Source organism: Primulina eburnea, chromosome 10 (assembly GCF_022965805.1).
Source record: "Primulina eburnea isolate SZY01 chromosome 10, ASM2296580v1, whole genome shotgun sequence".
Classification (NCBI taxonomy): domain Eukaryota; kingdom Viridiplantae; phylum Streptophyta; class Magnoliopsida; order Lamiales; family Gesneriaceae; genus Primulina; species Primulina eburnea.
This window is the reverse complement of record NC_133110.1, coordinates 2,943,573-2,956,726: the sequence shown is the minus strand read 5'-3', so window position 1 is coordinate 2,956,726 and position 13,154 is coordinate 2,943,573. Positions and strand designations below refer to the sequence as shown.

Genomic DNA, 13,154 nt, shown 5'->3' with positions numbered 1-13,154 from the left:
TTTTCTGCAAAAATTTCATAGCATTAATTTCAAGCAAAATTTCACTTTCTATTTCCAGACTTCAAATATTTCCTTCAGTTTTATTCCAGTATTTTATCAGCTTTAAGATATTTTTACGCTTTCTAACTGCATATTGCTATAGATACAAAAATATGTTGCGAGATTATTTTTCAATTTTATATTATTTTTTGTTTTAAGCGACATATGTTCTTAAGAAATTGAAACTAACAACAATAGATTAGGGATTTATCATAGTCGTTTTGTATTTAAAAATTAGATTTTTTAAGTTTTTACTTAATATCAGTGTTCTAAAACCCGGGTTAAGTGATCGACTAAGTGCTAGACGCTGCCCGACTACATCGAAAAGGTGCTAAGTGGCCAGCCTAGGCCCATAGAGTTTTTTTTTGGATTTTTTTTTATTTTTAAATTTTGAACGTTTAATTAAACCAGAACATTATATTACATGAGAAAGAATTACAAGTTTCTGCTTTTAATTTTTTAAGGGTAAAACCACAATTTGTTGGTCTGTATTTTTCCTAACACACCACTCTCATCTTTGTCTGATATCAAAGATAATTTTTTTCTTTATTTTGATTTTCTTCCATTGCTTTCTTTTAGAAAAAATAGTACATATAAACATGGAAAAATATATTATATTTCTTTATATTTTCCATGACTGTTTTTTTTTTAAGAATTATCTCCATCTTGTAATCGAATTTCGACCAAAAAAAACATATTTTTATTCCACCTTCGATTTTTCATATAAAAACCATTTTTTCAATTTATTTTTTCATCACTTCAAAAATCTTTTTACCAGTGAGTTTGATTTGTAAAAGACTGAAAGTTCTTTAATATTGGAGATTGTTTTGTAGTGTATAAAAAGGGTTTTTGGTTGCTGGGCTGGAAAGTGGCAGCATATGATGATGACGCCTAATAGCAGCAAACTATGCATAGGCCGCCACTTTACTGTACCATCCACAATTGTGGGGCACTCAACTTTCACGGCAATCACCCATGAGGCCGTACTACATATTTTCAAGTTTCACACATTCGAGTCGATAAAATAAGTAAATATATGATCCATAGTGAAGAGTTTGCTTCTAATTATCAATATTTTCTTGGAAATATGTTGCACTTGATTTTTCAACTATGATTTATATGATTAACATGATTTAGAAGTTATTGTATTAGCCTGAAATTTAACGAGTACACACCAAAAGTTAACAATGATGGTTCCGTCATAGTAATATATATATATATATATATATATATATCTATATATATATATAGATATATATATATATATAAAAGTTGTATATTAAATATAGATTTTTATCTTTTATCTATACATTTCACATTTTTATTTGATAGTCGGTTTAGTTTAGTTATGTGATCCATATTTTCTTCAAAATTTGTAATGGGCTAGCAACAACAAAAGTTATCTCAATCGTTCTGAGTACATCGAGCTATAAAATTTCTTAATATGCGGAAGTAATCTGACTAAACTCGATTGAACTTTTATAAATAGCACGGATAACGTCAACGGACCTAGAGATCAAGTAGATGAAGATTGCAAACAATTTGTTTATGAAATTTTAAATGTGGTTAAATCCTTATACGTCTTCCAATTTTCTGTTTCCAAAAAATTATTATTAGAAGACTTTGGTAGTCACAAAAAATTTGAAAAAACTCATTTCAGCATGGCTTACACATCACCTATTGAAACTCCTGACTAACACACATGACAACTAACAATCTGATCAGAAAAACTATTCCTTTGGTTAGATGTAATTTAGAAATAACAAACTTCACACAAAGTAATCATCAAATGATCAAATAAACAATTAAGTGTGTGCTTGAAAAGTTCAGCATTTCTTCTATCAGCAGGGCTCTCAAAACTTCGGTATTTAGGACTTTTCTCATGAGTGTGGAGTATGAGAGTTTTTAGGCACGATCCATTTATAGATGAGATGCAACGTGCAATATTGAACAACCTTTTTTTTTATTATTATATACCAATATCGATGCCAAAAATGGTAGTTGACATGTCTTCGTCCTTATTCAAATATTACAAACAGGTAGTGCGCAAAAATTATTACACTTGACAACATTCAAAAACATTCTCCAAGAAACGAGACAGATTGAAAATTACATCTTCGATCTTTTCAAGATGGAAAACCCAGTATGAATTTCTGGCTTCGATGGTGTATTTTTGGCAGTCCTTCGTTGTATAACTTTTAAAGCCTAGACTAGTTGATGTGTAAAAGCCTCCTCTTATTTTGTAATCCCACCAAAACATTAATTGTCCTTCAATTTTCTATTTTTTTGTAATGTCAAAATAAGACATAATCAAACTGAAATATGTAATAACTTTTCAAGACATGATCGATTCTATTCCGTTTGATTTGACTTTTAAATTTTTGTGTATAATATTTTAAATATACGATATTTATGTATATGTATGCGAGTTATATTTCTAATCGATAAATTTATATTTCTTGTACGTAAATAATATTAGATTAATCGATTTGTATAATGATTTTGCTAATATCATTATAATCATGCATAAATGTACATAATAATATTACTTTAATTCAATATTATATTTCCAAAAATACTCTAATATATTCTCATCTAAAATATGTACACCTTACGAAAAAAATTACTAAATTTCGAGTTGGATAAATTTGCCAAATAAGTTCTTGTCTAAGTTTCTTGAAAAATAAGGATATTCAATATATCATGCCGGCTTGTGGACAGAAAATCGTAGGGTTTGAAGATTGCGGGATTTTCACAGAAATGATCTTACGGACTCGATTCATTTAATTTTGACAAACTCCACCTATGCAGGAGAGGGCATTTATATCATGACAGCTGATATTTTTAGTGTTATTTTTTGAATTGTAGCTGTTATTTATAGTAAAATAATAATTCAAAAGATGTTCAAAAAATAGTTTAAAAAGTTAAAAAAAAATTAAAATAAAATTATTGTACGTATGAAGAAATATGTATGCAATAATTATGAATGAAGAAAATAAAAATGGCACCTTGGGTGCATCGAACGTCGCTAAATTCGGGGGGGATTTATGGAAAGGGGAAGCAAAAGATTCTGATGAGCAGTGAGACTGAGACTCTTTAAACTGCGCAGAGCTAACCCCACCCCTTCTGGTCTTGCTTTTAGACTCGCCAGTAATAATTATTCACTGACTGTCAATTAATATTTTTACTGTGCGATTGAGAGAAAATGGCGTGTACATGACGACAATTCCAAACGTATATGGATTTGGACAGTAGCCCGAAACTCCGCACGTAGAAACGAATATTTACACGTGAGATCAATCAATTGTATCGATATTTACAATAAAAACTAATATTTTTTTTTATGAATGACTCAAATAAGATATTAGTATCACAAAATACGACTCATAAGAACGTCTCACATAAGTTTTTATCTTATTATTTTTTACAGAAATTATCAGCTTATCATTTCATTTCATTTGAAATTTTTTTAAATTTATCTAATATTATAGTATATTGTGTAAATATAATACTTAAATTAAATCAGCGACTAAAAATAAGGTAACTAAGATTTAGTGTCAGCAAAGTAGACTACTGACACAACACGTGGACATAATAAAACTAAAATCTATCTTCCATCGTATCATATTTTATTAATTAAATAATAATAACGATGATGATCCCATCATCGAATAGCGTTTCCTGGTACTAAAAATTTATTTAATACAAATTAGGATTATAATATAAATTAAAAACATTTAATTATGATTTTAAATTATTCCGCAGCCTTATTTATTAGGACCAGTACTTGGTCACGTCAAATGACAATGATTTAAAAATATAAAGAAAATAATGGGATGAAGCTCGTCTTATGTTACATGTTTTGGACTATGTTTATATTTTATTGCAAACAGAAGGCAAACACATCGTAGACATTGCACATGTGAATTATGCATTTGAAATTATTAAAATAATAAAGATTCAATTATAAAATCAGATTACGATTATATAAGCTTTTGTTTCTACAATATTTGAGATTTGCATCCATGTTAGAGGTGAAGTTGAATCAATTTATGTGAAAAACAATAAAATCTAACTTTTAACTATTCAAGCGACGTGAATTTTAAATTCGACCATTAGTTCTACTCTCTTAAAACAAATGCAATGCCAAAATGAAAGAACTAATGGAACTTGATAGAAATAAATCTCTGACATACTTTTGAATTGATAAAAACGGAAGGAATTCATCAAAACATGAAAAATATAATAAATTATTGTTGAAATCTAAAATGAGAAGACCTAGAATGCTAGAATAACTACTGGAAAGCTTGAAAACTAATGCTTAAAGATTGAAAATGAGCAGAGAGCTTTTTGCAGATTTTTGTGCGTAGAATTGTGTGTGTCCTTCTTGTGTTTGTCGATGTCCTTTTTCTTCCCGACGCTTGGGCGGTTCTTCTCCACTCCTCCATAATCCATGTTTTCCGCCTTTCATTCCACGATTTCTTCCCTCTATGCAACGATCTTTTCTTTCTTCTGCGCTTTGGGATCAGTTTGAATCGATACAAATTAATCTATACAGTTAATGAGCTCATATAATTTAATTGATCTTATAATTAAACTAAATTTCTATTGATGCGATCCTGATGAAATGGGTGAGCCGGGTCGGGTGCTCCACCGGATCTACTATCAATAATTAATAGTGTTTGGGAATTTGAGCAAAGTATATTGTTTCGATCGTGGCCTGCAAACAATGAAAAGAACTCGTGAATGGGCGCCGGAGGGGTATCCGGCGTGGCCACTCCGATGCTTCAGTCAGCAGGTGAAGATGATAACCAGTGTAGCTTTTAGAGAAATAAAGACTACTGGTGTAAATATGTGTGTTAACATATGTGTGAGAGTGAGTTCTCCAGAAAACCAGAGAGAGGCCTCTGAAATGAGAAATGCATACCTATTATTTATAGGAAAGAAAATCAAAGATTATCTCGATTTGCGAGTACACTTACCACTCATAGCCTTTGATGTTGACTCTTGTCAAGCCACCCTATTTTCCCATCGTGTCATATCAATAGGATTTTGTCAGGCACGTTTCTCAAGACAAGACTTTATCTTCTGAACCACTCGAGTGGGCACTGTTATCGAGGTACCCGGATAAAATGCCTCCCGGGAGATTTATACAAGAGCCCGGACCTATGACTGCCCGGAGAGTAGAGCATGGGCTTGCACCTGCCCGGCTCCAGAAGAATCCACCTGCAGACTTACTCGGATTTGGGAATCCATTTGATATTCCGGGTCATCCATGACTCGAGCTCTTACGGGGGTATCATCACACATCCCTTAAATAGTCGGGCTAGAGTCATACTCGCTGTCCCGATCAGTCATGCTTGGATTCCCAAAGAGATAATCAATCTTGTTCTATAAAAGCATCGGGGGCTTCATGTCTCCCAGAAATGAGATGAAATGCCGGAGTCTCGTGTCTCATGGACTTGGGATAAGATGTCGGGGCCTCGTGCCTCCCGGTCTTTGTATAAGATTCCAGGGCCTCATATCTTCCGGACTTAGGAATGGTCGGGGTACGGACCCCCGAGTCAGGTTTGAGAACCCTGTGCTTATAAATAACCAAGGCTTGGGCTGAGGAGCATGTCTCGAGACTCGGGAATGATCGAGGTACGGAGCCCCGAGCCAGGTTTGAGAACCCTGGGCTTATAAATAACCAAGGCGCGGAGCCTTAGGCCAGGGAGCGTGTCCCGGGACTTGGGAATGGTCGAGGTACGGAGCCCCGAGCCACGTTTGAGAACCCTGGGATTTTAAATAACCAAGGCGCGGAGCCTTGGGCCGGGGAGCATGTCCCGGGACTTGGGAATGGTCGAGGTACGGAGCCTCGAGCCAGGTTTGAGAACCCTGGGCTTATAAATAACCAAGGTGCGGAGCCTTGGGCTGGGGAGCATGTCCCGGGACTTGGGAATGGTCGAGGTGCGGAGCCCCGAGCCAGGTTTGAGAACCCTGGGCTTATAAATAACCAAGGTGCGGAGCCTTGGGCCGGGGAGCATGTCCCGGGACTTGGGAATGGTCGAGGTACAGAGCCCCGTGCCAGGTTTGAGAACCTTGGGCTTATAAATAACCAAGGTGCGGAGCCTTGGCCTTCATGAATGGTTGAAGTACGAAGTCCCGAGATAGGGTACGGAGCCCTGGACTTTCAAAAATGTGCCGGGGCCTCATACCTCCCGGGCTTAACAGAATGTGCCGGGGCCTCATGCCTCCCGGACTTAATAGAACGTGCCGGGGCCTCGTACCTCCTGGACTTAATAAGAATGTGCCGGGGCCTCGTGTCTCCCGGACTTAATAGATTTTGTTTCTCCTGCTGTATTAGTTTTATTAAAAACCAAATCACTAACCTGGAAATACTGAATCCGAATTCATTTTCGGTAGAGTGAAACTTCTCTGGTTGAGCTATATTAGTTGACTAATATAGCTGTATGGTGCTGAGTGCACAACAAATGGTCTTCCACCTCAATCCGGGATAGTTGCTGAACTTTGAGCCCATATCAAATCCACATATAAGATCTGAGTGCCGAGCTGGTCGGACTTGTATGTTTGCCAAGCAGAGTTGGGCTTATTTTTGAATGAAAACCATATCTACGTCTTGAGTTCAATTTCCCACAGACGGCGCCAATGATGCGATCCTGATGAAATGGGTGAGCCGGGTCGGGTGCTCTACCGGATCTACTATCAATAATTTATAGTGTTTGGGAATTTGAGCAAAGTAGATGGCTTCGATCGTGGCCTGCAAACAATGAAAAGAACTCGTGAATGGGCGCCGGAGGTGTGTCCGGCGTGGCCACTCCGATGCTTAAGTCAGCAGGTGAAGATGATAACCAGTGTAGCTTTTAGAGAAATAAAGACTACTGGTGTAAATATGTGTGTTAACATATGTGTGAGAGTGAGTTCTCCAGAAAACCAGAGAGAGGCCTCTGAAATGAGAAATGCATACCTGCTATTTATAGGAAGGAAAATCAAGTATTATCTCGATTTGCGCGTACACCTACCACTCATAGCCTTTGATGTTGACTCATGTCAAGTCACCCTATTTTCCCATCGTGTCATATCAATAGGATTCTGTCAGGCACGTTTCTCAAGACAAGACCTTACCTTCTGAACCACTCGAGTGGGGCACTGTTATCGAGGTACCCGGATAAAATGCCTCCCGGGAGATTTATACAAGAGCCCGGACTTATGACTGCCCGGAGAGTAGAGCATGGGCTTGCACCTGTCCCGCTCCAGAAGAATCCACCTGCAGACTTACTAGGATTTGGGAATCCATTTGATATTTCGGGTCATCCATGACTCGAGCTCTTACGAGATATCATCTATATCTAATTATTTTGGCTCAAACAACTTTATTATACATATTTCGCATGTATTGGTATATCATGTAATGACAATTTATAATAAAATTTGAATTTATGATAAAAATATTGATGTTATTCACATTTCAAAAATTTATTATTACGATTATTTTGGATATACAATTCTCAATTCCAAAGAATAGAAAAAATAAATAAATTTATGTAGGAAGGAGCTATTTCTTTCAATCAATCATTTCAAGTTATCAATGGAAAAGTATGAACCTCGAAAGAAGTGATACGCTAGAAAGCTACTATTTGTTTGGCGGATACAAGAAAGTGTAGGCAACCCAAAACTCACCTCTACGTACAAGTTATCGCACGTCATTAAATTCTCTCGTTATAAATTTTTATTAAAAAAATACAATATTTTAATATAATAATTTCACACATTTATATAAATTCACCTACAATAAATACTTTTATATTATTTTTTAAAGTCGTCAGACATTTATATATCTCACAAAATAGATTTGTGAGATCGTATCGTCAAATTGTCTGTGTTCGATAATTGATGACATTAAATTGCAAATGGCCAAAATTGAAATAAACTGGTTGGATATTTGCGTTTGAAAAATAATAAAAAATAAATGTGGTTGTAAACTATTGTAATTGGAAATGAATTTCATAATCACAAAAACATATTTTTTTTTCCTCAAAATTAGAAGTTCAAGATTGAAATAAATGCTGCACCATAGTTTACAAAATGTCAACATTCTACCCTGGTCGAACAGGAAATGATATTATTGCGTACCAAACATCGGTACATTTTAGACATATATTTATCATAGAAATATATATATATATATATATATATATATATATATATATATATATATATATATATATATACCATACCTAATCTATTAGAGTTTCAACTTGTTGAATGATTTGATATGAAGGAAAAAAAATACTATGCACGTGTATAATCATTTATAGAAAACTTATTGCCAGAGGTTAACAAATCTTTTTGCTAAAGTACCTTTCTTTTCCAACTTGTTAAAATCAAATTATCTATAACAACTATTTCATATTCGATCTGATTTTATAAATAAAATTTGTTTTAGTCAGTAAATAGAAATAATACATGTGTATTTTTTTATACCAAGATCAATATTAGGAATTAGTCATTTTTTTAAAGAATTAAATCATAGTATAATTGTTTTTAAAAAAAATAGAAGAGCAGTAATTTAATTTTAACATGAGTGAGTGAAAGGCAGACATTAATACACACCCACCACTCTCTCCCCACCAGTCTCACACACTGAGTCTCGGAAACAAAGATACAGTACTTTCACTATTCAACGTCGGAACTGTGTGGATTTTGTCTGCTAATAAACCAGAGCCATAGATAGATTGATCAAGTGAGAGAAAGGGAGATTACTGATTACTCTCTCCCACATAATATATATTTCTTTTTGATTTTGATCAGTTTGAGAAAAATAAACAAATAAATAAAGGTAAAGATACACACACAAACACGCACAGCCTTTGCTTCTACCCATCTCTTTCACTGTTGCTCTTCCTTTTCATCTCTTTAACTCCATCTTTTTCCTACAATAATCTCTTTTTTTTTTTCTTTTCAAAACTCCATATTATTATTACAGAAAGATTCCTAGCTAGCAACAGTACTTAAGAGTACTACAACTCATGGCTGAAGGATTTGAGCCTTATCATGTCCCACAACAAAGCAGAAGAGATAAGCTGAGGGTAAACCCACAAGGGTGCATAGATAGCCATCTTTTAGCGTGCGCGCCTCTTGGCGTCCCTCTCTATGATCCATCGCTCATCTCAGCGGATTTGATCAGCTGTGCTGCTAACCTGCACCACCGTCAAGGGTTCCATCTTGAGACGAACGGTACCAGCTCCGGACCTAAAGAAGTGGGTATGAATTTGATGGGTTACGTGGGTGGAATGAATATGATCAGTGGGGCAGCAGCGGCTGCTTCGTCTTCTTCACCTTCCACGAATCACATGCTTGCGGATCCGCAGCTGTCTGTTCAGATAAACCCTAGCACTATTCAAGATATCAATAGTGGCCCTTTTATCTACCCACACATCAATTATAGACCAGTTCTTGGTCAGTCTTTTCATGGAAATGAAGTAGTGTATACCCGTGAGCCCAATAGTAACTGCGCAGCAGCAGCAGCAAGTGGTCAAAGCCTGTCTTTGTCGTTATCTTCGAACCATAATAATAATCTCCCACTGGAGCTGAATCTGCAGAGATACGACTCTACAATGTTCGGTAACAGCAAGGTGAGTGGAGGCTATTATGTTGCTGGAAATGGCGGTTCTTCTTCAACACAGTTGTCCAGAAGTTCAGTGCCTTTAGGTCCCTTTACTGGTTATGCTTCGGTGTTGAAAGGATCAAGATTCTTGAAGCCTGCGCATCAATTACTGGAGGAACTTTGTGATGTGGGTAGGGGGATTTTCGAGGGTAAAATTGCAGTTGATTCATCTTTGTTGGAACCGCCATTGGAAAGCCTTAGCGGAAATGGAGTTGATGACGATTCTTCACTGAATTGCAGTGATGAGAGTGAACAAACTAGGAAGAAATCAAGATTACTTTCTATGCTTGATGAGGTATGCATCTTGACCATATTCTTCGTATATATTTATATACAAGTTTATCCTTTTTTACATATACATATATTAGTTTTAAAGCTTAATCTTCTTATTTAATCATTTTTAACAATATTCATCTTAAATTTCGTCTTCTGTCAGAACTTCTGGTTTTTTCAGGTTATCCTAGACGCTGTGTCTAAATATAACTCAGATTAGATAGGCTTTTTCCAGGTCCTAAACACCATTGTGTACAGATTAGATAGGCTTTTTCGAGAGCCTAAACACCATTGTGTACAAGTATGAATTAGTGGCTGGAATAAGCATTTAGCTTTGATTATTTGTTGCAGAAATTGATGTCCAGGGCTTTAGTAAACTGAAATATGTGCAGCAAAGATTCCTACATGGTAGGAAATGTGTAGGAAAATAATGTATAGTTTGGGAAAATTATGAACGAGGGAATCTAATAATGTGCACAAAGATTAGGACAGCGATGTTCTGAAAATCCAAGAGCATTGCCCCAGGATTTTTGTGTAGGGTCAAAATTAACGTTTTTGTGAATATATTTATATGATATAATGTAATTTAATACCAGATGAATCTATATATATTTAAAAAATTTGAGATGAGTACTTATTGTTGATAATGTTAGCAGGATTGGCTTGCATCTTGCGTAAAGTTATTGATCGAATAATTAAATTAAAAGCGTTTAAGCCAATTTAATAATTTAAATCATTATTAAAACATGTGAAGTATAAGCTGAAGAATGAAGCTTTGGTGTTATTGTGCTTTATCTCTTTTAAATTTTTAGAAGTGGAGAATATGATTCTGTGTGTTTACCATATTTATAGTACCGCATTACTTAATTAACATTATAAAGTTATTTTTTTCTAAAGTACTGATAGATTTCCTCATAGAACATGGTGTATTTTATGATTAACAGACTTTAATAATTTTTTCTGGTAAATTCATTAGGTTTATAAAAGGTACAAGCAATATTACCAGCAAATGCAGGCGGTTTTCGCTTCATTTGAATCTGTTGCCGGATTAAGCAGTGCTGCTCCATTTGCTAGTTTGGCCATAAAGGCTATGGCCAAACATTTCAAAATTTTGAAAAATGCCATAATGGATCAGTTGCATTTCGCGAATAAATCACAGGCCAGAATGAATTATGATCGGGATGAAACTCAAAGATTTGAAAATATGGGAAGAGGGACGTATTGCCAAAGGCCATTTCACAGTCCCGGATTCATGGATCAACCAGTTTGGCGTCCACAACGAGGGCTTCCTGAGCGAGCTGTCACTGTCCTTCGGGCGTGGTTGTTCGAGCACTTTCTACACCCGTAAGAATTGGTCTTGCTTAAAAATTCACACAACCACATCGATTTTACGGTTTATCATGTTCTCATGTGACGATTTTACTTGTGCATACATAGTGTCTCTCTCTTATACAATGATTGGTTTTTGTTACGTCTGTAGTTATCCAACTGACACGGACAAATTATTGTTGGCAAAACAGACTGGTCTCTCGAGGAATCAGGTACGTGTCCTTTATTTATCCCTTGCTATACACTTTCTATTGATATATACTGTAGCTTGTTATAGCACTTTCCAGCAATTTATCTCGAGCAACGATGTGTATGAAAGCATTGTTACAGCTAGAAGATAAGAGTGGGGCTAAAACTCGAACCTCAACAAATATAGGGGAAGACATAACTATAAATCTTTATGTATATTTATGTGATATCTAACAATTTATAAATCTATATGAAACTTTCAGGGGGAAGAAAACAATTTCCCAAGTCAATCCCCTCTCGTTCCCCTATTGCGTGAAAAAAACTTGCATATTTTCTGTCTCTTTCCCTTTCCCGATGTCTGAGGTGTCCTTATGATGCGAACTACATATTACTGTGCCTCAGGTCTCGAACTGGTTTATCAATGCAAGAGTAAGGCTTTGGAAGCCGATGGTGGAGGAGATACACATGCTCGAAACTCGTCAGGGCCAAAAGGCTTCACAACAGGATGACCATTTGCCAACAAGTTGTTCGATTGAGTGTGACAACACATCCTCCTCAATACAAAGAAATGGTGATTTCTCATTGAAACGAACTCGAACTGACTTGACTGAAGCTGCTCCGACTGGAGTCGAGGGGCCAATGAATTTGCCTTTCAACAAGCTGTCACATAATCCTCACTTGGGCGTCGGTACGAACAATATCGGTGGTAGTGGCGGTGTTTCTCTAACTCTCGGCCTTCATCAGAATGGTATGGGATTATCGGATTCGTACCCGATTACCGCGGCTCGACGCTTTGGCCTGGATGCTCATGGTGAGGAATATGTAGTTGGTGGATTCGCAGCACATAGTCGACAAATTGGAGGGCAGCTTTTGCATGACTTTCAAGAATCTGATCACTAAATCCACCTTCCATACAAGGTATTCTTAATGCAGTGCACCCTAATTTTGCATTTGAATTTCTTTAATATACTCCTTTCTGAACTTTTCATGGCTTGAATTCATAGCTGATTAACACCTGAAAGCTACTTCCACAACGTCTCTCTTCTACTTGTGCGAAATAAAAGGACCATTGTCTATTAAACTAATTAATCAGCAGGATTATTGTCTTGTAGATCCTTTATCAAAGTATTAGAGGAAGCCAATGGTTTCATTAAAATTTTGACGATTTTATATTGGAACATGACATCATCTTTCTTTCTTCTTACAGCGACTACGACTGGAATTATACGTACCAACCGATCACTGATGATGTTTTCTGTCTTTCGACATGTGCTGAGATTATTTTCTTGGACAGACAATATGGTACCACACCAGAAATGTAGCAAGGTGGTATGAAAAATGAATTAAGTTATAATGTTGTTTTATTGTTAAATTTGGAAGTGCGAATAAGTTGACTGTTGGTAAATGCTAAAGGATTCGTTACTTCTCTTATTTTTAATCGTTATGTGATGATTCAGTTGATTGATTTTTATAAATTTATAATAACCCAAAGTAATTACTCGTTATATAATTTCCACTCATGAGTAGTTTATCTCGTAATTCGTTTCTTTATTCGAAGAATTATATTTGGCACCAACCATTCAACAAAAGTTGTAAAAGGAGTAATTCTCAAGTCTCGAGCGACCTCTCTTTTGTATTCACTTAATCAAATTGTAAT

General features: G+C 35.7%; 1 protein-coding gene across 1 annotated transcript; it reads left to right on the top strand.

The window, feature by feature from the left end:
- The first annotated feature begins 8,792 nt into the window (after positions 1-8,792).
- LOC140842505 (BEL1-like homeodomain protein 9) lies at positions 8,793-12,942 on the top strand. The gene is made up of 5 exons (XM_073210463.1): positions 8,793-10,001; positions 10,956-11,323; positions 11,460-11,520; positions 11,900-12,415; positions 12,705-12,942. Exons 1-4 carry the CDS (start codon positions 9,069-9,071, stop codon positions 12,395-12,397), a joined length of 1,860 nt encoding a protein of 619 aa, XP_073066564.1. The 5' UTR covers positions 8,793-9,068; the 3' UTR covers positions 12,398-12,415; positions 12,705-12,942.
- Positions 12,943-13,154: the final 212 nt, after the last annotated feature.